Source organism: Aythya fuligula, chromosome 18 (genome assembly GCF_009819795.1).
Source record: "Aythya fuligula isolate bAytFul2 chromosome 18, bAytFul2.pri, whole genome shotgun sequence".
Lineage (NCBI taxonomy): Eukaryota > Metazoa > Chordata > Aves > Anseriformes > Anatidae > Aythya > Aythya fuligula.
In genome coordinates, this window is record NC_045576.1 from 12,529,903 (window position 1) to 12,553,519 (window position 23,617).

General features: G+C 69.5%; 2 protein-coding genes across 2 annotated transcripts; both read left to right on the forward strand.

Annotated features, from left to right (window-relative positions):
- The first annotated feature begins 641 nt into the window (after nt 1-641).
- SOCS3 (suppressor of cytokine signaling 3) lies at nt 642-1,608 on the forward strand. The gene has a single exon (XM_032199764.1). It carries the CDS (start codon nt 642-644, stop codon nt 1,269-1,271), a length of 630 nt encoding a protein of 209 aa, XP_032055655.1. The 3' UTR covers nt 1,272-1,608.
- Nucleotides 1,609-19,837: 18,229 nt separating this feature from the next.
- On the forward strand, nt 19,838-23,122 carry LOC116496582 (probable low-specificity L-threonine aldolase 2). Its single transcript, XM_032199788.1, has 8 exons — nt 19,838-19,980; nt 20,196-20,320; nt 20,463-20,546; nt 21,244-21,332; nt 21,543-21,728; nt 21,823-21,960; nt 22,109-22,301; nt 22,417-23,122. The coding sequence occupies exons 1-8, from the start codon at nt 19,838-19,840 to the stop codon at nt 22,752-22,754; spliced, it is 1,296 nt and encodes a 431-aa protein (XP_032055679.1). The 3' UTR covers nt 22,755-23,122.
- The last annotated feature ends 495 nt before the right edge of the window (nt 23,123-23,617 follow it).

The following is a 23,617-nucleotide window of genomic DNA, read 5'->3' on the forward strand; positions in this document are numbered from 1 at the left end:
CGGGGGGCAGCGGCCCCCGGGCTGGCCGGGGACTCACCTCTTCTTAGAAGGAAAGAGCATGAATGGGAGCGGGAGGGGGCGGCCGCGCTGCCCGGAATGGGCCGGCGGTGCCTGGCGGCGAGCCGAGCCGGGCCGAGCCGGGCGGGGCGCGGGGAGGGCGCCGGGGAGCGTTACAAGAAGCCGCGCAGTTCCAGGAACCCGAGGGCGGGCTCTCCGCCCGCTATAAGAGGCCTCCCCGGGCGGCCCCGGCAGCTCCGCCGCCGCCCGCCGCCGCGCTCCGAGCCCCGCGCCCCGCGCCCGGCCGCCGCCGAGACCGGCACCCGCGCCCCAGGTACGGAGGGACGGGACCGGGAGGGACGGGACGGGACCGGATCGGATCGGGTCGGGTCGGATCGGATCGGGGGGAACGGGGGGAACGGGGGGACGGCCGGGGGTGCCCCCCGGGAGGGACGGCCGGGGCTGGACCGGAGTCGCGGCCATCCGCGGAGGGGAGCGGGCGCCGTGCCCGGGGGCGGCGGGGCCGGGGGTGCCCCGGGCAGGGTCCGCCGGTCGCTCACCGCCGTGTCCGCCGCAGGTGATGGTGTAGCAGCCGCTGCTCCCGGCAGCAGCACCCCGAGCGCGCAAAGCTGGCTCCCTGCGCCATGGTCACCCACAGCAAGTTCCCCACCGCCGGGATGAGCCGCCCCCTCGACACCAGCCTGCGCCTGAAGACGTTCAGCTCCAAGAGCGAGTACCAGCTGGTGGTGAACACCGTGCGCAAGCTGCAGGAGAGCGGCTTCTACTGGAGCACGGTGACGGGCGGCGAGGCCAACCTGCTGCTGAGCGCCGAGCCCACCGGCACCTTCCTCATCAGGGACAGCTCGGACCAGCGGCACTTCTTCACCCTCAGCGTCAAGACGGAGTCGGGCACCAAGAACCTGCGCATCCAGTGCGAGGGGGGCAGCTTCTCCCTGCAGAGCGACCCCCGCAGCAGCCAGCCCGTGCCCCGCTTCGACTGCGTGCTCAAGCTGGTCCATCACTACATGCCGCCCGCTCCCTGCGCCGTCCCCGAGCAGCCGGGGGGGGGCCTGCACCCCAAGCGCACCTACTACATCTACTCGGGCGGCGAGAAGATCCCGCTGGTGCTCAGCCGCCCGCTCTCCTCCAGCGTCTCCACTCTGCAGCACCTCTGCCGCAAGACCGTCAACGGGCACCTGGACTCCTACGAGAAGATGACTCAGCTGCCGGCCCCCATCAAGGAGTTCCTGGACCAGTACGATGCCCCCCTCTAAGGGGCCCGCGGAGGGAGGTCGCACGCTACAAGCACAAGAGCAGGGGACAGGCACAACACCCCGCAGAAGCAGGGACTTGCAGGGCGCGAGAAGCCTCTCCCTCTGGGAAGGAGAGGAGGGGACTGGGGGCGAGCCGTGGTGGACCCGGGGCTGTGGCTCGTGCCCGTCGTGTTGGGGGGGACACCCCGAGGAAGCGCGACACCCCCCGTCTGGGGGAAGGAGACTGCTCTGGTCAAACTGTGGATGTTACAGTGCGCCCCGGCACGGGGGGAGCCGGGTCGGCAGAGCCCCGGGGCGCGGGCAGCCCAGGGACGGCGCCCACTGCACGGCATGGCCACCCTGGTGGGACCGCGCCGGAGGGGTCTGGCGACAGCCCTCCCACCAGGAGAGAATGAGAAGCACTGGAGTCCAGCTGGTGCCTGACGCTTTTCCTCGGTTTTAAGGGGAAAGTGGTTTTTGCCCGTACTTTACCTCTTGCTGCCTCCTTGTGGGTGGAAGCTCCTTTCACACCAGGCCCCAGACTTGGAGGTCGCTGCCTTTTTGCCCTCGTTGCCATTTTCCAAGGGACTAAGCCTTAATATTCTTCTCGTCCCGGGGTCTGGGTTACTGCACATTGTTTGGCGACGCGGAGTGGTAATGGTCCCGGCAACACGCTGCGAAGCCGGAGGGGAAGCAGCCCGTCCTGACAACAGAGTCCTGCGTGCTCACATCTCCAAGGAGCGCCGAAGGGACACGGAGCTGGCACCGGGCCGTTACTCCGAGTGTTGCACCCCACCTGCCCGGCCTCCCCACGGACCCCAGCTCTCCATCCCAGCCGGGCCCCTGGCCGTGCTGCTCCCTGGGGCACCGATGCCTGCGGGAACGCGGCAGGAGGATGCCCTGAGAGCGCTGTCCCATGAGCGTTCCTCTGCGTCTGCCTGGAGAAGCAGTTGTGGTGGTTTTTTTTGGCCTTTTTTCTTTATTTTTTTTACCGAAGAGATGTTTACAGGTCTACGTGAATCACTGTCTTTTATAAAGATTCCATCTTCACCTCCAGCCTCGAGGGCTGAGCAAAACCATGCTTGAAAATTCAACCAAAACAAAACTCAGATGAAACTTTGCACATATTTATATTTATATTCAGAAAGGAAATGTTTCCATAATTTATAATAAAGAGCACTATTTTTTAATGAAACCCCCAAATCTGGTCTGTTTCCTCCCCTGCACTCCCCAAGGCCACCCCGGCCCCGCGGCGTGACGCACGTCCCTCCCGGCCGCTGCCCTCGCTGCGACGCCGGGATTGTGTTTACACCACGTAAGCGCCGGCTTCCTGGAGCCGTGCTGGGCGCTGGGGTGATTCCTGCCGCGGTGACTCACCGCCCGGCCTGCGTAAGCACTGCTCCATCGCTCAGGTATGTCTGAGCCCAGACGCTGCTCTGCTGGCTGCGCCGGGGCCGCGAGGCGCTGCGGGGCCAGGGCCAGCTGTGGACACAGCTGGGAAGGGGTCCCCTGGGACGCGGGGCACGGTCCTTCGCCCCGGGCACGGAGGTGCTGGTGGCACGGAGGCAGACCGTGGCATGAAGCCATCCAAGCTGAGGTGTGATGTGAGGCTGTGCACTGCAGCGAGCCCACCCTGCCAGCGAGCTGCCCCCAGCCTGGGATGAGCAAAGGGCAAAGAGCTCTGAGAGCAAAGCACCGGGGGGCACGGGGCTAGGAAACACAGCACCGAGGGCAGGTGGCACTTCTACGAGTGAGGAGGGGTCAGCTGAGAAAGGGTTAAGCAGGGTCAGGGTGTTTGTCCCACGGTACAGGGCGCTGGCTCCATCCCAAGCCACCAGCTCGGGTGCCACAGGGAAGGGCCAGACCCCAGCCCGTCAGCCCCCGGCCTGTCCCGGAGCAGGTGCCCAAGGCAAGAGGAGGAATTCCCCCGGGAACCCTGGGCAGCTGCCAGGAGGTGCCGGCCCTTGGGTGCATGAAACAGCTGAGAGAGTAAATTCCAGCTCCAGGAGGGAGCCCGGGTTCCGTGCCTGGATGCCTGGCAGGACAGGGGCAGCTCCAGGGGTGCCAGCCCACCCGCCAGGCAGCACAGAGCAGGCTGTGCCCAGGTGCCCCGCAGCCCCCTCCATCGCCAGCGAGCCCCCTCAGCACCCCCAGCCCGCAGCCAGCCCTGGGGCCACGTGCACGGTGCTGGGCATGGTGCCCTGCGCTCCTGTCAGGGATCCCCAGCCGCTGGGAGAAGGCTTCCCTTAGGAATCGCCCCGGAGCAGAGGGATGGCGAATGCGCCCGCCTCGGGCTGTGGGCACGGCACGGCCCCAGTGACTATTTTGGTGCTGTGCTGTGGGGCCACAGCTCGTGGGCTGCCAGGAAGCGCCTCGCAGCCTGCCCGGGCACCCGCCAGAGCTATGTGAGGAATGTCCACGCGCGCGGGTGGCTGCCCGCCAGGCCCTGCTGAGACTCATCCCAACGTCAGGGCTCCCCCCGCCACTCCCTGCCCCAGCCCCCCGGCAGCACCGGGCTCCCAGCCCACGGCAGGACCGGGGTGGGAGCAGGGCTGCAGGGGAGAGCTGCCCCCAGGAGAGCTGCCCCCAGGAGAGCATCACTCCTGCAGCTCGCAGCCTCCCTGGGGAGGGACCAGGAGCATCGCTCCCAGGAACTGCTGCACCTCCCCCTCTGCCTTCCTTGGGGCTGGGGGTGTAACGGCAGGGCTCCGTGACAGAGGAAGGTGCAGCTCTACCTGGAAGATATTTTACCTGGTGTGCCAGCAGGACCGGGCAGCCCCGCTCACTGAGCCCCTCCGGGTGGAGGGCAGCCACCTCACATGGCCTGGGGATGGGCATGGCAGAGGGGGGACCCGGGGTCCCTGGAGGGGTTCGGCACCCCCAGGCTCCTGGGGGGCAGCCGGCAGCGCCCCGCTGTGAGGCAGAGCGGGGAAGCCGCCCACCAGGAGCCGGCAGCCCCCGCATCCCTGTGGGAACAGCTCTGGCCCCGCTTCCCAGCAGGGCCCCGATCCGCTGCCTTTCGGGGCCCCTTCCCTCTTGCCTCAGGCTGCGGCGCAGTGCTGCAACCCGCTGCTGACTCGAGAGTCCGGGAAGCCCTGTGAGCGCCGCGGGGTTCTTGGAATACACCCAACCTCGCAGCGGCGGTGACGCGGAGGCCAGTGGGCAAATCCCTGCCTAAGGTTTCACAAACCTCTCGCCTTCCCCAGAAAAGTCGAGCGGACTTGGCCCGGCTTACGCAAGAGGCCACGTGTCGTGGACAGGCGGCCCCCTGCTGCGCCGCCGTGCCCAGGGCCGGGCTGAGCATGCCATCCCCGAGCCTTCCTGGATGGGGACGGCTGTCCCCGTGGTGCTCGGACCACTGCCGCAGCGTGGGGCAGGAAGCAGGGCAAGCACAAGGGACTGGGAAGGGGCTGAGACAGGGTCACCCTGCCCGGGGAGCCGGGGCAGGGCAGGGAATGCTACAGCTGGCCTCCAGTCCCAGCTCTCATCTACCCAGCCAGCATCCCCGGCCAGGCACAGGCACTCCCAGCGAGGCAGCAGCCCCACGCCCCATCCCGTCCACCCTGGATGGGCAAATAAAGCTCCAAGACTGCAGCCTCCGGGGCTCTCCTCCACTCCTGCACTGGCCCCATGCGTTAAAAGCCCAAACCAGGTACAGCGGGGATAGGCACACCGGGCACTGCAGCCACCGCCACCGAGCTGCTGTCCCACCGGGGAGGCTGCAGGCTGTGGCAATGTGGCTGGGCTCTGCCCGCAGCCGTCAGCCCCGTCTGGTGACCGTCAGCAGCACCCACCTCGTGCCCTGGGAACGGGGCCAGCCCGGGGACGGACGCACTCACAGCCCCACTGCTTCCCCAAAACCCGCTTGTCCTTGGGATGTGCCCAAGAGTCGTGCCAGGAGGGCGCGGGGACAAAACCCTCTGCATGGGAACGTCCCAGCCCCTGGCTGCAGGGCAAAGGGGCTTTGTGCCCAGCGCCTCAAGCAGCACTGCCACGTGCAAGGTCTCACCCCCCCACCCCAAACCACTCAGCACTGCCCTGGGGAAGGTGCATGGCCCCAGTCCTGGGCACCAGCCCCAGTGAGCCAGCCCCGAGCAGGGCTCTTCCTCCTGGCGTGGGCAGGGGCTGCACACAGGGCACGCAGCGTCAGGAACCTGCCCTGGGGATTGGTGCTTCTGCTCACAGGGCCCAGCAGGCAGAAAAGAGGTCCTGGCACCGCGCACCTCTCTGGGATTTGCATGGAGCAAGAGCAAGCGGCCGCACCACGAGCAGCCCACGGACACTTCCCACCGTGCTGCCGCCTGGTTACTGGCACGAGAAGGAAGCATCCACCGGGATGGTGAACCCGAACCCTGCAGGGTCAGGGGGTGGCAGGAAACCCGCTCCGTGGTGCGTACCAGCATCTGCAGACCCAAAAACAGGAAACAACTGCAGCCTGCGATTGTCGCCGCCAGACAGCCCCCAGCAGGACAGGCAGCTGGCACAGCTCGGCCGGGCACGCGGTTCTGCCACAGGCACCCTGGGTGCGGGGCAGCCCGACCAAGCACACCCCGAGGCCATCCCCGGGGAGCAGGGCAGGCTCACCAGGCACCGCAGCCCCACACGGGGATGAGCAGCCTGCCCCAGCCACCGGAGCGTGGGCAGCAGCCTGGTGCCCCAGCTGGAGCAGCGGCTGTGGCACGAGGGCACCTCCCCGCTCGGAGCCCCTCTGCCCCCGCTGGCTGCCTCCAGGCAGGCTCCTGGCAGCCCAGGCTGTGCTGTGAGCCCCGGCCTGCACCTGGGACACCCGGGGACGGTGTCAGTGAGCAGCAGCACCACCTCCACCGGGGCCACAGAGGCAGGTGGGGAGCGCAGTGCACACCCCGACCCCGCGGCACGGCCCTCGCGCACTTCCTCCTGCTCCGCTCCCCAGCCCCGCAGCGCCAGGACGTTCCCACATCCACCGCCGCGTTTCCCAGTAGGATGCAGGAAAGGGCTGTGCTGTGCAGCAGCCGGGGACTTACTGTAAATGGCACCACCTGCTCCTTACATGGCAATTCCTCCTGCGGGGCCAGGGCCGTGGGGACAGTTGGGAACAGGGACCGAGACATCTGCTCCCGGCACGCGCTGCCGGGAAGCCCGAGCTCAGCTGTGGTGGCACCGCTGCGTTTCTGACCGCGGGCTGGGGCAGCAGCAGCTCCCAGGGGAGCAGCTCCACAGCTCGGCCTTTCCAGCACCCGCGGGAGCCCCGTGTCCCGCAGAGTCCCCCCGGCTGCCCCCGGCAGGCGCAGGCAGCACAGCCCCGAGGTGCAGTGTAGCCCCTGGTCCCGGCAGGGTTCAGCGGGCACTGCCCCATCGCTGCCTGCAGGCAGGGCTGCGGCAGCCAGGGGGCTGCCGGGCTGCCCCATGCCCCTTCAGCACCCACCGGCCTTGGTGCCCAGCTCTGCCCAGCCAGGGCTGACGGCCATCTGGGGAGCACATGGAGCCACGGGGCCCCGTGGCGAGCCCAGGGTGTATTTTGGGATGCAGAAGTTAACGGAGAGGCCTGTGTACGTTGCCATGGAAACTGCTCTCTGTTGCTGGATCTCCAGCGAGACCCGCCGTAAACTGGCGGAGGGAGCCAGCAGCCGAGCATTCCTCATTCCTTCCATCAGCCCCGCTCCTCGCGGGGGCTGCGCTGCGCCGGCCGCCTCCCACCAGGCACCTCCACCGGGTCCCCCTGCGCCCTGTGCCGCGCACCCCGGGGCTGGCGGCAGCGGAGGCTGTGGCCACGCGCTCACACGGTGCTGGTGAGCGCGGCGCTGCCCTGAGCCCTGCTCCCGGGGACATTGCCCTGCACAGGGCCAGCCACAGAGCTGTGAAGGACGCAGGCACAGCCCAGTGCCAGTGCCCACGGCTGATGTGTGGGTGAGAGGAGGGTGCAGGCGGCCAGCACCTGGGTGTCCGGGGCAGGAGGGATGTCCCAGCTGTGCCCTCACAAAGCGTCCCGGCTGTGCCAGGGAGCCCAGGCACCTGCCTGATGGCAGCACCACCCTGCTCCGGGCTCATCTGCCCGCTAAGAGCACAGAAAGGTGGCGTGCATGGGGAGCTGGGGCAGGGGGGGAAGGAGACGGGAGGGGTCTTGTATCTGCACCCACCACCAGCCCCTCAGCCTCAGCTCCCAGCCCCACAGCGGGTGGGGAGGGGTCCTGCTGCCTGCAGGCTGCAGCTGGCAAATGCTCCTGGCCCCGGGGAGCTGCCGCACGGAGCCGTGCTCCAGGGTGGGCAGAGACAGGGGCAAACGGCCGGGAAAGGCAGATCCTCCACCACAGCACACCGGGACCGACCGGGTCCTGCAGCCAGGGCCGGGGGCTCCCCAGCTGCCTGGGGCAGAGCTCCCACTGCCCCCGGGGGGCTGCTCGGCGGGGAGCACCCCCTGCCCCCTGTGCACCTCCAGAGCAACAGAGGAAGTTTTCATCCCGGCAGCAGAAGCTGCAGCCCGTAGAAAGTCCTGACATTTCAGAGGAACGTCTCAAACAAAGCCACGTTGCTGTGGCAATGGAAGCCGCAGGCCGAGTCTGGGGACACGGCCAAGGATGAGGGAGCAGCAGCAGCCCAGCGCCAGAGGTGCCGGGGCTGCCCGGCGGGAGGGTGGCTGCGAGCCACGGCCCTGCCAGCCCCCGCCCTGCCCGTGCCGGGGGCATCCCCCTGCCCGAGCCAGGGGTGGGCTGGGGATGCCACACGAGCAGGTCCCGTCCCGTGCCAGCCCCTCCTGCACGCTCTCCTGGTCCCGGCTGGTGACCACGGCTCGGGGCTGTGCCGCTCCCGCACCTGCACGTGCACGGAGCTGGCGAGGCGCCTGCCAGCTGCGGTGCCGGCTGGGCACAGGCACGCTGGGGGCACGGCACTCCAGGGCCCCGTGGATGCTGCAGGCTGCCGGCTGCCGTGGGTGTGTTTGCCCAGCACGGAGCAGCATCCTCAGATGACCCCGGCGGAGCAGCTGTGGGCAGGTGCCAAACCCCAGCCCTGGAGCAACCCTTGGCTTCGCATCAGCCCCGGCCTCCTCCCCGTCACAGGAGCCGGCAGCTGCACACGCGGCTCGGGGCAGGGACGCGGACCCTGCCTCTGCGGGGCTGGTGCTGCTGCCCCTGCCCCAGCCCTGCCCCGCTCCCACGGGTGCAGAATGCTGGGGGGCACCGAGGTCCCCCGAGCCTGGTGGGCCACATCTGCCCGACGGCTCCCGAGTCCCACAGGCAGGATTTGGGGGAGCGGCTCTGCTCCCCCAGGAGGGCCGCCCACAGCCCAGGGGAACGGAGCAAAGGGGAGCTGCTGCGGGCCCCTGGCTCGGGCACATCAACCCATCATCAGCCTCCCCAGAGGTGCCACCCTCTCTCTTGCCGGTGCCACAGAAAAGGGCACGTGGGGATGGGGCAGGGGACATCCACAGCTGGGCTGGCCGGGGAGCAGCGAGAGCCACGTGCCACCACTCACAGGCTGAGCACAAGCCCAGCGGCTGCGTCCCAGTCTCTAGGTGACCGCTGTGCATTGGTGGCACCAATGTGGGGGCTGCAGGCATCACCCCAAACCCACCGCCGGGTGCAGCGCAGCCCCAGGAGCCCACGCATGCCCTGGAGCTTTGGACCATGCTCTGCACACAGGGGACTTGGGGAGTGGGGACCCCTCCACCAGCTGTGGTGTGGGGACAACAGCCCCGGACCCCACTCGGTGCCCGCTGGGCTGGGGGCTATGGGGCGGAGGAGCCACCACGCTGGGCGAGGGGGGGTGAGCGGCTGACACAGGTCACAGCTGGAGCAGATGTTCCCTAGAAGGACCCGCGGGCCCCATCTCAGCATTTAACGAGTGGGAATGGGAGCACTTTACTGTAATTCCAGCAATTACATTGTTCATCCTTGGCAGCCGACACCAGTTGGTGTCCAGCGCCATGGGATCACGATAAGCCACCTGGCACGGAGACTTGGCAGCGCGCCGTGCCTCCGGGCAGCTGGCCAAGGCAGGGCAATAAAGGGCTGGGAGCGAGGTGCGAGGTACGGTAAGGGCCCGCCCCGGGAGTTCCTGTCACCCGCCCAGCCCTGGCCCGCAGGTGCCGGCGAGGAGGGGCCGCGGTGCCCGGCTGATGGCCGAGCCCCTGCCCGCGGCTCCAAGGAGCGGAGCTGCCACCTCGCGAGGCCCTGAGCAGGAGCTGCCAGCAGGAGGGCAGGGTGCTCAGAGGGCAGGGTGCTCAGAGGGCAGGGTGCTCAGAGGGCAGGGTGCTCCATGAGGACCAGCCCTGGGCATGGAGAGGTCCCAGGGCACCAGCAGGCAGCAGGGGAGCCCGCACCCACGAGGCAAAGAGGGGGCTCAGGGACGGGTGGAGGCTGAGCTCAAGGGCCCGTACCCCTGGGGACCCCCCGGTCACCCAGCGTCCAGCCCAGCCAGCCCCTCTGCAGCCCTTGCTCGCCCACGGCTGCGCTTCCCCGCGCTGCCTGCCCAGCCCGGCCGTGCCGCTGGGTGGTCCCTAATGATCCTTGGGGCCGCATGGGAGCAGGGGACAGTTGGCACCCAAGGGACGGGAGCGTGAGCCCTGCTGAGTCATCACTTTGCTGTTCTCATTTTTCCATGGTGCTGTTGTGCAGTTTGCTGGAAGCCAGCTAAGAACCATGACTAATCTGTTCTCAAAACAAGCACAAAGAGAGCAGAAAGGTTTGTGCAAACCCCGCGGGGAAGGGGGGGCTGAATCACAATGCAGAGCTGGAGGAAGGCGAGCAGCTGGGAGCAGCTGGAAATGCCCCAAGGCAGAGCAGTGCCCCGTGAGCAGCACCTGCAGGGTGGGCACGGGGGCTGCCAGGACCCCCGTGCAGCAGGGCTGGGCTACGGTGACACACGGACAGGGCTGAAGCACGCGGGACAGCTGGCGCAGGCCACCGGGCACTGGGAAACGCACGGGTGGGACCCGGGGCCTGCGCCCCCATCCCCTGCACCCCTGCCCCTGCCGGGAGCCCACCTGCCCAGGCGGCCCCGGGAAGGAAGCGGCAGGAGTTTGCTCTGGCCGGAATCGGGCATCCATTGATTTGCTGTTATTAAAACCAGAGCTGCTGTCGGGAACTCCGCAGTCTGGCTGCCCTTGCACACGCTTCCTGGAAGGGGCTGTCCCGCGTGCCCTCACTGCTGGGGGAACGGTCCCACCGAAGCACCTGGCCACAGCCCTCACCAGTGCCAGGCTGGGACCAGCAGCCAGGGCAGGGGCCGCCAGGACATCCAGCCCCCACGGGGACGGGGACAGGGCAGGGAGTTTGGTGCTCGGTGCCCACGTCCCCTCTGCCCAGCGTTTCATGGCCCCGCATTGCCCTGGGCCTCCCTGGGCAGGCTCCTCCGGCCCCACAAAGGCAGGGAGGCAGCGGGGCGGGCAGGGGCTGGGGGGGCATCACCCCACATCTGGTTCTGGTGATAACGAGGGCGCAGCGGCGCTCGCTGCCCCTTTCATCTGCTCGCTGAAGAGGGTTTACTGGAGACACGAAGTCATTGCTTCCAGCCTGGCGGGATGAATCACCGCATTGCAGGAATTCTGCCCAGGGGCTTTTCTGTAAGAGCGGTGGAATTTCGAAATGGCCAGAGGGAAGTCACTGCCTGTGCCCTCCCTGGGTGTGTGCGAACCAACATGCGGGAGTGTGTCCCTCCTCCTTGCACAACCTCCCATGCAGGAGGTTCCTGTTCCCAGCCCCCTGCACGTACGAGGGTCCCCAGCTCCTGTGCCCGCAGCTGCAGCTGCTGCCACGGGGCACAGGCACAGGCTCCCCGCTGGGGTGCTCCCTGCCCAGGGCCCTCGGAGCCGCTGGGGACCCCAGGGCTGCCAAGGGATGAGCCTGGCTTCCCGGGGTGGCACGGGCTCCCCTGCCCACACCACTGTGCCCCCTGCGCTCCCCGCAGCTGCACAGCCAAAACCAAGTCCCCGTGGGGCCCCGGGCGTGCCGGCACCGCCTGTGCTCAGCACCGCGCAACCACTGCTGGCAGCTTGTCACCGCGGCGGTTGGACGCGGGTCGGAGCCCCCAGCTGCTCTCGCACCCAGGAGCAGGTGCTGAAAGGAGGGGAAGTGGCCAGACCCAGCCTCGGTGGGTGCACGGTCTCAGCAGCAGCATCTTCCCCATCTTCCCTCTGCCCTGCGCATCCTGCCCGGGTTCGTGCTGGCAGCACCCTGGGCTGTCGGGAGCCGAGGAGGCGTCCTGCTGCGCACAGAGGGACAGCGGCTGGCAGCCCCCCTGTCCTCCCCATGCAGCCCCCTGCAGGGTCACACAGCTCAGGGACGCTGCCAGCCCAGGGGCACCCCCAGCAGGGCCGGCGGGGCGGTGGGGAGGGGGCTGTGGCCGGGGTTTTCCGGGCAGCCAGCGCCGGCCCCGTGGGAGCTGCTGGGCCGAGCCCAGGCGGGCGGCAGGGCTGTGCCGGGGCTGGGGTTTCTCTCAGTTTCCACATGTTGCAGAAACTCTTTCCCAGCGAGAGCAGAGGGGTTTCTTGATAAAGGGGGAAGCACACTCTGAGCAGGAACTGAAACGTCATCTTTGAGACGGGCAGCTCTTCCTCTAAGCCAGACGCCGACTGCGGCCCTGGCTGCTCCCCGGCAGCTCTGCAGTAAACGTGGCTGCAGCACTGACAGTGGCAGCCCCCAGCCCGTGCCCATCGCGGTGCGGGGTCCCGCTCGCTCCAGCATCCTGCTCCAGACCCTGCCCGGGTGGGCTCGTCCCGGTCCCTTCTCCTGCCCAACATCCCTGGTGCTGGCTGCCGGGGCTCCCATGACGAGCACTGCGATGCCCAACCTGCACCGAGCCCTCCCAGCACAGGGCCGGATGGGGAGATCGGGCGGGCACCAGGCAAGCGGGGGCACACGGGGGGCTCAGAACATCCCCGTGCTGGCAGGGGCCAGGCAGCGCTGCGGGAGGCAGCGAGCTCCAGCCGGCGAGGGGGCTCTGACAAAGCTGGCTGTGCAAAGCTGGCAGGAGCTGCTGCGGGAGAGCCCCAGGCTGGCGAGCACAGCACGGGGAGACAAGCCCTGTAGGACCCCAGACAAAACAAAAACAACCCCAGGTGAGGGGAGCAAACGGCCCTGGCCGCCCTTGTTCTGGTGGGGCCCGTGCTGGAGAGCCGAGCGCATCGCTGTGGGGAAGCAGAGATAACAGGGCCCGCTTCCTGGCGCCTCCTTTCCTGCACAAAGGGCTGCGGAGAGCACTGCGCCGGGGGAAAGGCGCCGAGAGCCGCCCTCCCGAAGGCCTGGGGCAAATCCCCCGTGGCAAGCCCAGGCCCAGCCACGCCGGGGGGACGCAGCCCAGCACCGGGCCAGCCGCAGCCGCTCGCCTGCCACAGGCAGCCCCGGCACAAGGAGCCCACGTGCGGGGCCCCGTGGCCACGGCGCCGTTTCCTGGCAGTGGCCACGGGCCGGGGTGGCAGCCACCAGGCACAGCTGCAGCGATGCTTCCCGTAGGGCTGGGTAATTTGCTTACCCTGCTTTGCATGCCTGACGCTGCCCGGGGGCAGGGGGACACAGGGCGTGCGTCACGCACAGGAGGCCTGGGGTGTGGGGCAGCCGCGGCCCCGGCCCCACAGCAGGGCACACGTGGGGCAGAGCCGTCCCCACGCTGCCCCCACACCATCCCCCTGCCCCAGCGGTGCTGAGCACGCAGCAGCCTCTGCAGGGTCTGGGGGAAGGGAGGCGGGGGGCGAGGGGGGAGGACCAGGACGCAGCAGGACTTTGGCCGTGGGGAGCTGCTTTATTTTGTTTTACACTTTCCTGGAAATGAACAGCTGCAGGGGCCGCTCCAGCCGGCCTGCTGGGAAGCCGCAGCCCCCTCCCCGCCTTTCCAGGATGCTCCGTGCCCAGAGGCTGCCTACGGCTCCCCCAAGGAGCTGCTCCGCGCCCAGAGGGGCCTGCACAGCCGCCCCGGTGCTGCCAAACCCAACCTGCCCCTGGATCCGGGCACAGCTCATCCAACTGCACAAACCCACAAACAACATTAACATCTCGCTGTGGCAGAGCAACCCCGGCCCCGGTGGCTGGGCTGGCTGCGCACAGCCTCCCCTCCACAGCAGGCAACACCGGGCAGCCCGCGGGCTGCGAACCCGTGCACCGAGGCTGAGCAGATCCATCCCAGCCAGCCCCGTGCATTAGCACCAGGTTGATTTATAGAAATCCAATGGCTGGGGCTGCCAGTGCCTCCTGCCAAACCTCATTAACGGCTGGCCTGGGAGCAAGGCAAACAGCTCGTGCAGCAACAAGGAAATCCTTGTTTAAGCATTTCTGGCCATGCATGGCCCTTCCCCTCACACCCGGGGGAGGAGGGGAGGAGGCACAGGAGATGTGAGAGATGCGAGCCCCAAGCTCCCGGCTGGCACCACCTTGGCACCTGCAAGGAAGGAGGCAGAAAGGGACGCACGGGGGCCTGCTCAGGGTGGGAGCCCCCAGAGCAGGCTGCAAGCCGGGAGGCAGAGGGCAGCCATGGCACGGTGGGGGGCAGAGGGTCCCCCTGCCACATGCTGGGGTCTCCCCTTCCAGCACCACCGTGGCAGCACAAATGACCAGGAGGGACATGGGGACAGCAGAGGTGCCAGCAGTGGGTGACTGAGGGACTGGCTCAGGTGGGCAGCGCGGCTCAGCCAAGGGCTTCAGGCAGCCAAGGGACTCCGTGCCTCACTCCTGCCCCTCTGCACCCCTGTGCCATGCCGTGCTGTGCTGTGCAGCGGGGCACAGCTCGGCCAAAACCAGAGGGATTTGCCCAAGAGACACCCTCTGGTCTGCCCTGTGCAGAGCAGCCTGGAAGGAGCTTCCAGGTGGGGTCTCCTGCCCCTCAGTGCCCCTGCTCCTGCCCATGCCAGGTTCCCGTGGGCACAGCGTGCTCCAGGCACACGGGGCTGCAGGAGGTGGTGGAGCAGGCACCGGCACCAGCACGCCTGCCCCGTGGTGGGCACGGGGCACCAGCACAGCCAGCGCACAGACCTGGCACTGGTGAGCTCCAGAGCAACCTCAGCGACCTGCATCCGCCCGCCCCACGTGTGGCGCAGGATCTATTTCATCATCTGGAGAAAAGCATTTACTGCCAATAAACGGGCTAATTAATTCTCCTCAAAGACCTCTCAATTATTCATCTCGGGCCACAGAGAAAACAATTACAGCACTTACCTCAGCCCTGCCTGGGCCAGTGCAGCAGCCAGCGTGGGGCCAGGGCTGGCGGCAGGCAGGGCACGCCAGGGGCAGCCCAGCACGGAGCCCCGATCCCGGGGGCACTGGGAAGGGCACGCCAGCCCCCGTGCCCCTGTGCAGAGCCACCTCCCTCCCAGAGTGCCCCCAAGAGCTGCTCCCCACCTCGCAGGAGCCGTCCTGCACCAGGACCCCCTCCCAGCCCAGCCCCTCACGCAGCCAGGCTGCTGCCCCGGCCCGGCTGGCTCCTGAGGGGGGCGAGGAGGGCGCAGGCAGCGCTGCGATGGCCACGGCTCCCTCCTGTCCCCACGGGTCACGCTCACCCACTGCTCCCAGCAGCTGAGCTGGGCCTGGCTGGGGGTGCCCGCTGCCTGTGGGGAGGGCTGCACCCCCACCAAGCAGCACCAGCACCACGCAGCCCTGCACAGCACCTCTCTGCTGCTCAGCTGGGGGCGGGCAGGACACCGTCCCGCCGGGGGACCTGGTGCCTCGCTGTGCCACGGGCAGGAGCCACACTCGGGAGCCCCTCGGGTATCTGCGTCTATCCCAGACCGTGCTCTGGCTCCTCAGCCTTCGGGATGCTCCTGCCCTGCCGCGGGGCTGAGCCCCCTCCCCGCGGTGTCACCCCCACGGTGTAACCCCCACGGTGTCACCCACGCCCTGAAAAGGCCTCACAGCGCTGGCAGTGACCGCTCAGCATAGTCCCGCACCGCGATGCCAGCCTGCCTTCCCCCCGTGCCTCCGCGGGGCCGGGGCGCAGTGGCCACGCGGGAGGGGGGTCGGGAGGGGGCCGGGGGTCTGAGCGCTCTCCCTCGCCCCCCCGGGCCAGCCGCCACCCGCGGTGGGACCCCCGTGGCACGGCCGCCCCGCGCCTGGCGCACGAAGCCCACCGCGCTCCTCGAGGGCGCGCGGCCCCGCGGGGCGCCTCCGGCCCCGGCCCCTCGCCCGCCGCCCCGGGGGGGGTCTCGCCGGGCGCGGAGCCGCCGCCGGGCGCGCTCCCACCTGCGCCCGGCCGGAAAGGGTTAAGCGCCGCGGCCCCCACCCGCAGGGCAGCCGAGGGGCGGGCCTGTCGGGAAGCCGGGATTTCTGCAGTGGGTTTACTGGAAAAGTTGTTGCCGGCGGAGGGAGGGGTCACCCGGGCGGCCGGCAGGTTGGATGGGGGCGCCCGGCCCGGCCGCCCCTCCGCCGCCGCTCCCGGGCCGCCCGCAGCTCGGCGGGCACCGGGCGGCCCCGGCGCTGGCTTGCCCGGGGTGGCCGGGACGCGGCGGCCGCGGGGCTGCCGCCCGGAGCCTCCCCGCCCGGCCCCGGGCCCCGTTCCGCCGGGGGACCCGGCCCCTGCACCGCCGCGGTGCCTCCTCGGGGGGGGGGCGCCGGTGGCGACGAGCCCGGCCCCCCGCCGGCCGGGCCCCCGCCGCTCCTCCGGGCCGCCCCCCCCGAGCCGTGCTGGGGCCGCGGCGCCCGCCGGGTGCTCCCCGGTGTCCAGGCGGGGCCGTCGTAGCTTTGTTCGGGGCTCGGTCTCGTTCGGGTGCCGCACGTGCGAACGGCTGCCGGAGTGCGCCCAAAGAGCTTGGACCGAACACGTCAAAGGCGCGGCACGGCACGGCACGGCACGGCACAGTGCCGGCACACGGGGACAGCCGTGAGGCTGGCCGTGCTGGGCAGCCCTGGTGGCTCCCGCACATGGGGGCACTTACGGAGGGGCCAGGGCTGGCAGCTGGTGCGGAGGGGCCACACAGCACCCCGCCCTCGGTGCCAGCCTGCACCTCCAGCATGACCTGGCATGGGCAGCAGCACTGCACAACACGGCACGGCACAGGACAGCATGGCACGGCATGGGACAGCACAACGTGGCACGGCACAGCACAGTGTGACATGGCACGGGACAGCACAACGTGGCACGGCCCAGCGCAGCACAGTGTGGCACAGCATGGGATAGCACAACGTGGCACGGCACAGCACGGCACAACGTGGCACAGCACGGCACAGCACAGCGTGTCGGAGGCCTGGCTGTCCCCCTGACAGGCTGAGCCAGGAGCCCAGCACATCCCAGTGCTTCCAGGCATCGCTCCATGGTTCCCGACAGTAGGAAATCAGTTGGCTCCACGGCTCCTACCACTCGGGGATGATTGATGCTCATGCTCCCTTTGCCCAGGCCTTAGCGGGGCCCTCCAGGGCTGGCCAGCTCCAGCCTGCTGGATAAGTTATCGCGCCCCACAGAGCACACTGCGAGGTCGTGGGGCCAAGGCAGCACAAGAGGAAAACACCCCCAGCACGTGGCGAGAGCTGCAGGGCCCCTGCCAAGCGCTGCAGCCAGCCCACCTCCCCATGGCACGGGATGCCCCGTGTCACCGGCACCCTGCAGGCCCCGCACCGCACACCCTGCAGCCCGGGAGGGCTGCCTCCACAGCTCCAGTAGTACCAGTCCCAAACCCGAGCAGAACCAGGCACCTTGCTGTACCCAACCCCCCGATGGCCCCGCTGAGAGACCTTTCCCTGGCCCAGAGCCCCGGCAGAGCAGCCCCGAGCCCCATCCTGCCCCCGCCCCACGCAGAGCCCCAGCAGGAGCAGGGCAGCAATCAGGGAGCGCCCACCCCAGGCGGCAGCGGGTGCACCCCAGCACCCCAGCAGCCCCCAGACCCCTCAGCCCTCTGTCTGGGAGGCAGGGAGCAGAGCTCCCGGTGCTCCCCAGGCCGTGTCCGCACAGCCTGGCCGGCAGCCCTGGGCACACGTGTGTGCGGGGGGGGGGGCGGTGGCTCAGCCCCGGCCGCAGCGATGGGTGAGGAGCCCGGAGCTGCACCGGCCCCCAGCCCAAGGCCCCCCCGAGGGACCCACAGAGAGGACACCCAGCAGGGCCCCCAGCCCCAGGGTGGCGGCCGGGGGGGCAGGAGGTGCGCTGCCAGTGCGGGCAGGGGCGCGGTGCCGGGCCCTGGCTGCTGCGGAGCCGCCTGTGGGGCCGGAGGCAGGGGGGAGCCCGGCCCGGCTCCGGGAATCGCCCCAGCGGCTGCCAGCTCCTGTGGCAGGGGGAGGGCGTAGGGAAACCCGATCCTCCCCAGCGGGATGTGGGATCCGCTCCTCGGCCAGGGCCCAGCAGCTAATTTTAGCCCTGGGGAGGCACCTTCACAGCATGCGCTCAGCCCGACGGCGGCTGCACGCTCGGTGGGGCCGGGAGCCGCTGGGTCGGTGCTGGCAGGTGGTGGCCACAAGCCCGTGGCCAGCCTGGCCCCGGCTGAGCCCCCCCAGGCACCAGCCAAGCCCCCCGGCTGCCAGCCAGGCGCCAGCACTGCCCTCGGGCTGCCCACGCGCCTGTGGCCTTGGCTCCTCCAGCCCCGCACGCGGCCACAAGCCCTCCCCTGGGTGCCTGGTGCTGGCTCCCGCTGAGCCCCCCCACGACCCCGCTGGGCTCCACGTGGCCTGGGGGGGTGGGGGGACAGATGCTGGCGGCTGCGGGGTCCTGCTGAGGCCGCTCCTGGTGCTGAGCATCGCAGGCAGAGCCCCAGTGGCTCGCAGTGAGGGGGCTGCAGGACCTGGCAGTCCGCAGAGGATCCTCACCACGCAGCAAGGTGCTGCAAAGGGCTCGGCCACCTCCACCGAGGTGTCCCCTGCCTGGTGCCAAACTCCAGGCCCACACCAGGGCCGCCACGGAGCTGCTGGTGGGAGGCTGCAAAACCCCGCACAGCCCCGCCAGTCCCTGAGCTCAGCATTGCAGACACCGCAGCCAGCCCCAGGCCCTGCATGGTGCTGATGTTGGCCTGACAGCCCCACGGGCACCCCGGGCCCCACTGGCAGTGCCAGGAGCAGCAGGAGCGGGTGGGCAAGTGGCCGAGGGGGCCGCAGCCAAGGCGCGAGGCAGCCGCCTGGAGGTGCCGGGTGCCCAGCCCGCGGGCACGCTTCCCCCAGCCCTTCGCCCACGGCCTGGCCGCGAGGCTGCCGCACGCTTACTGGAAGGGGAAGCTGCTGGGAAGGCAGCGCGTGCGGCGGGGAAGCCTCGGGGAGGAGAGGCGAGGCGCGGGGAGCCGGCAGAGCTCGGCTGTCCGTGCTCCCAGGTCCAGGGCCAGTAACGGGAAGCGTCTGCTCTCAGTGACGGTAAATCAGATCGGGGAGATTAGAGGCCTTTTTGCCTAATCATGAGCAGCTTGAAGTTGGAGGACAAGTTCCTGGAACAAAGAGGAAATGGAGGCAGTAAATAAAGAAAAACTGTTAACATGTGGCCCTGTGTGTGAAAAACGTCTCTGTGAAGGACTGTTTATGGCTCACTCATCTGCAGGGTGACAGCACGGGCTGTGGCGGGCGGCAGCGAGGAGGCCCCGCGCCCAGGAGTGCGGGCAGCGAGCCAGGGGGGCTGCGGGGGCCGGGGCCGGGTGATGGAGGAGGAAGGCAGCAGCGGAGCGGGGCCACAATGCATGCGGCTGCACCGGGGACATGGCACGGGGAGGCTGCAGGCATAGCATGCATGAGAGGAGCGGCACCAGGCCCCTGAGGGGAGGGAGGGGGCCCTGCATCGCCATCCCCCAGTACCAGCAAGCTGCAGCGCCCAGCCCGTGGCAGCCCCGCTCCTCCTGCAGCACAAGGGGCACAGCCCAGGGGTGCAGGCCCGCTGTGTCCATGGAGCATCCCACGTGTGCAGCCTCCCACCCGGTCCAGCCCGAGGGCAAGGAGGCGGGGGTCTCGCTGCTGTGCCAGGGATTTGTGCCAGCAGCCAGGTGCCCACAGTTCCCCCTCCCCAGTGCAGAAAGTGCTGAGAGCTGCGGAGCTGCCCGCGGCTGACAGCAGCACTGCTCTAATCCGTGTTTACCCGGCAGTGCCACAGGGCTGCTTGTCAGCTGTTTGCAGGGGCAGATGCAGCCAGAAGCTGGAGACGATTCCCAGCAGCAAAGGTCACCCCGTGCCTTTCCTGTCAGCAGCGTGGCGGCAGCAATTGCCATTAAACACACTTCTCTGTGTGCGTGCAGACTCGCAGGTCTGCCCAAGGAGCTGCAGCTGAGCGGGGCAGGCGGCCTCGTGCCACCCGGGCTCCCCGGGCAGCCCTGCCGGTGGGACGAGGGGCCACAGGGGGCACGGGGGCATCGAGCAGCGCCCACCCCACAGCCCCAGCACCTCCACCTGCCCCTATGGTGACACCCGAGCAGCCACAGGCACAGCACAGGGGCATGGGACAGGGAGGATCTGCAGAGGGCCGGGCACTGCAGGGCACCAACATCCCCTGAGCCGGCCCCAGGGGGTGCCTGGGGGCCCGTGAGGCAGCAGCGGGGCACCCGCCATCCCCGGCTGTCCCTCGGGTTGCAGCCCTCACAGCCTGGGTGGCCTCGGGCTGCCCCCCACGCTGCAGCCCCGCTGGGGAGCGTGGCCGGCTGGGCCGCAGGCAGCGGTGCAGGACGGCCTGTCCCTGCACGGACTACGCGCCCCGGGAGCCCTTGCGGCGGGGCGGTCCCGGCCATCCCGGCGGTCCCGGCGATGCTGGCGGTGCGGGGCGCGGGCGCTGCGCTCCGCCGGGCCTGGCTGCACGGACCGGGGCCCCGCCACGGCAGCAGCAGGGCGAATGGGGGCACCGGAGCCGGGGGCGATGCGTGGCCGGTGCGGGGTGGAGCGGCCCTGGGGTGCGTGCAGGCGGCTGGTGGCAGGCTGGGGGTCACGGCTGGGCTCAGCACTGCCTGGGTGGGCTGCACGGGACCCTCCCAGAGCAGGTGCTGGTGCAGGCCCAGCTCTGCACAGCCACTGCTGCGGGGTCTGGCTTGGTGCAGGGCACGGGGGTGCGGGGCAGGCCTGTCCCCGGGGACTGGCGCAGCTGCAGGGACCCCGCTGTCCCCAGCAGGCGCCCGCAGCACGTGGTGGACCTGCGCAGCGACACCGTCACCCAGCCCAGCGAGGCGATGAGGCGTGCCATGGCCCAGGCTGCTGTGGGAGATGATGACTATGGCGAGGATCCCACGGTCAATGGTGAGCACGGGGGAAGCTGCTCCTGAGCTGCAAGGGACAGCGGGGCCAGGGCTAGGGAGGGGGCCAAGGCTGGGGGTCACGGGGCTGCGGTGCCCCCTCCAAGGGCCAGCACTCAGGCTGTCTGCGCCTTTCCTCCATGCAGAGCTGCAGCACCTGGCCGCAAAGTTGCTAGGGATGGAAGATGCCCTTTTTGTACCCACAGCCACGATGGCAAACCTCATTGCAGGTGAGTGCCCAGAGCTCAGTGCAGCTCTCCCTCCCCAGCCTCACTCCTCTCTAGGAGAGCCCCGGTTCTGCTCAGAAAGCTCCAGGTACATCACGTCCAAATGGCCACAGGGGAGAGCCTGGTGGAGAAGGCAACTCGGAGCTCCTGCTCAGCTGGGTGCCTCTCCTGGTGTGCTCAGCCCATTCAACCAAAAAGCTTCAGCAGTGCAGCATGAATCCAGCCAGACCCCAGAGCTGCTGTCCTGCTTCCCCTTACTGGTGGAGAGGGCTCCCATGGCCACCCCTCGTGCTCCATTAACCTTTACCCAGCTCACTTTCCTGCCCCGCGCATGAGCAGGGCTCTGCTGTGTGCTGCAAGGAGGGTGGGCTCCGCTCCAGCTCTGGCCACGTGCGTGCATGAGGCAGGGAGGGCGAGCAGGGCCCCCCCAGCTGCTCCCCACCCTCACCCTGCTCCCCTGCCTCCTGCCATGGCAGGCAGGCCCCACGAGGACCTGCCCCACGCTCGGAGCAGCTCCAGCACTCCCCCAGGGTCGTGCCCCCGTCCCGCAGGCGATGTCCTGCTGCAGAGCGGTGCCGCGGCCGGCACCGGAGCCCTGCAAAGCACCAGAGCCGCAGGGCCGCGGGCATCCCCAGCTGAGCCGCCCTGCTCGGGGCTGCCCGCGGCCGCGCAGCTCCCTCACGGCCCCTCTGTGCCGCAGTGATGTGCCACTGCCAGCGCAGGGGGGCTCAGCTGCTCCTGGGCGCCGGGGCGCATCTGCACGTCTACGAGCACGGCGGGGTGGCGCAGGTAGGTGCCGGGCTCCGGCCCCAGCACGGCTCCCTGCGGGCACGGCGGCTTGCTGCTGCCCTCCTCTGGCTGCCGGGGCCGCACGGAAGGCTCCGGCCCGGCCCGGGACGGCACGGCCCGAGCCGCAGCCCGGGGCTGGCGCTGGAGGCAGGGATGGAGGGGACGGGGAGGGCAGGGCCGGTCCCCCCCAGCTCCGCTCCCTGGGCGCAGGTGGCTGGGGTGCACTCCCAGGCGCTGCAGGACCTGCCCGACGGCACCTTGGACCTGGAGCAGCTGGAGCTGGCCGTCCGGGAGGCCCACGGCAGCCGGTACCATCCCCGCCCCGAGCTCGTCTGCCTGGAGAACACGCACAGCTCGGCCGGGGGCCGCGCACTGCCCCTCGCCCACCTCCAGCAGGTGGGAGCCGGCGGCGGGCGGCACGGAGGGGCTCATGGAGGGGCTGGCGGCAGCGGCTCGCAGGGACACCGGTGGCTCCTCTGCCCCTGCCCAGGTCCACCAGCTCGCGAAGCGCTATGGGCTGCGGGTGCACATGGACGGAGCGCGGCTGCTGAACGCGGCAGTGGCCCAGGACGTGGAGCCAGCACAGATCACCCAGCACTGCGACTCGGTGTCCCTCTGCTTCTCCAAGGTGAGCTGGGGCAGGGAGGGAGCTCCCGGGGCTGGACAGGAGCAGCTCAAGCTGGGGCCTCGCCCTCCTTCAGGGCATGGGGCAGTGGCTGCGTGCCAGCTCATGGCCAGGGCAGGGCAGCGCTCAGGCCACCCCCCTGGACCCCCAGGGCCTGGGTGCCCCAGCTGGGGCCGTGCTGGCCGGCCGCCGGGCATTTGTGGCGGAGGCCTGGCGCGTGCGGAAGCTGCTGGGCGGAGGGATGCGGCAGGCAGGGGTGCTGGCAGCCGCTGCCCGCATCGGGCTGGAGCAGGCAGAGGCGACGCTGCGCAGAGACCACAGCAACGCCCGGCGCTTCGCTCGAGGTACCTCGGGCCCTGGGCAGGGGGCCCCAGCCCGGGCTCTGGGCAGGGCTCGAGCAGCCGCCCCTCGGGGAAGCCGGGCACCGGGCTGGCACCCGACAGCCCCTGCCTCCCTCAGGCATCCAGGAGCTGAAGTCACCTCTGTGCTCCGTCAGCCTCCCGGCCGTGGAGACGAACATGGTGATGGTGGCGGTGCCGGGGGGCTGGCCGTCTCCAGCAGAGCTCTGCGCCTACATGCGGGCAGTGAGCGAGGAGGAGCTGGCTGAGACAGGCCATGCTGTCAGCGTGCTGCTCTTCCCCTGGGCAGCGCACACTCTGCGCGCGGTCTGGCACCGCGACGTCTCAGCCCGCGACACCGAGCTGGCACTGAACAAGCTGGGCTTTGTGGCCAGGAAGTGCCAGGAGAGGCTGGCCCTGGGACTGGGCCCCGGGCCTCCGAGTGCTGCGGGGCACTGAGCCCAGCCAGCAGCGTGCCTCCCCCAGCCCCAGTGGGGGACAACGGGCAGGTCTGCAGGCTGGGGCAGCCCACAGAGGGGCTGGGACCACCCGCAGCGTGCTCCAGGCTGCAGCACAACACCCCCCACCCCTGCCTGCAGCCCCCCAAGCCAGCCCAGCCCTGGGAGAGTGCAGGTCACAGCTTCCCTAGCGAGCCCCACACCTCCTGGCGGGGAGCTCCTTCCCAGACGTGCCCTGGGGATGGAGGGGAGCCCAGAGCTGACACCAGCACCCGGGCTGTGCCAAGGCAGTTCCTCACCCAGCAAACACCATCTGAGCACTCTCTGGTCCTCAGCCTGCACAGCACCCAGAGGCAGAGGCAGGCACCCCACTCCAGACACCCCAGCCATAGGGGCCGGGCTGCACAGGAGCAGCAGGGCAGGAGGCGTTCCATGCAGCCCTGTGTGCTCAGCTCAGCTCTTGCTGCTCCAACTGGGGTCTAAATAAATGTGTTCTGGCAGTGCTATGGCTGTGCAGGGTAATTCCTCCCAAGGGTGTTCCTGAGCTCCCTGAGCTCCTGAGGACCTGAGCTCCGCAGGAGGGCAGCTTCTCTGTGTGTCAGCTAAGAGTACTCTAGCTGAGCACAGCACCGCCTTCCCTGGAGGATTTACACCCAGGCAGCATTTATTCCTATTTTATTTCATTTTGGCAATCAGTAGTTTAGAGGAACCTAAGGGAGCAAACTGCATCACCTGGTCATCCAGCCAGACCCCCAGCAGGCCTGCAGCCCTGTGCACCGCAGCTGGCCCAGCCCCAAGGACAGCCCCAAGGCACAGGAGCACCTCAGTGGGGGAACATCAGCACAGGGAGCAGCAGGGGGGTAA

Bases quoted from the DNA above. Each gene is read 5' to 3' on its own strand.
- LOC116496582 (XM_032199788.1), top strand. From the start codon at position 19,838: ATGCTGGCGGTGCGGGGCGCGGGCGCTGCGCTCCGCCGGGCCTGGCTG. The intron at 21,729-21,822 runs GTGGGAGCCGGC...GCCCCTGCCCAG, and splicing joins CCCTCGCCCACCTCCAGCAG to GTCCACCAGCTCGCGAAGCG. The intron at 21,961-22,108 runs GTGAGCTGGGGC...CTGGACCCCCAG, and splicing joins TGTCCCTCTGCTTCTCCAAG to GGCCTGGGTGCCCCAGCTGG.
- SOCS3 (XM_032199764.1), top strand. From the start codon at position 642: ATGGTCACCCACAGCAAGTTCCCCACCGCCGGGATGAGCCGCCCCCTC.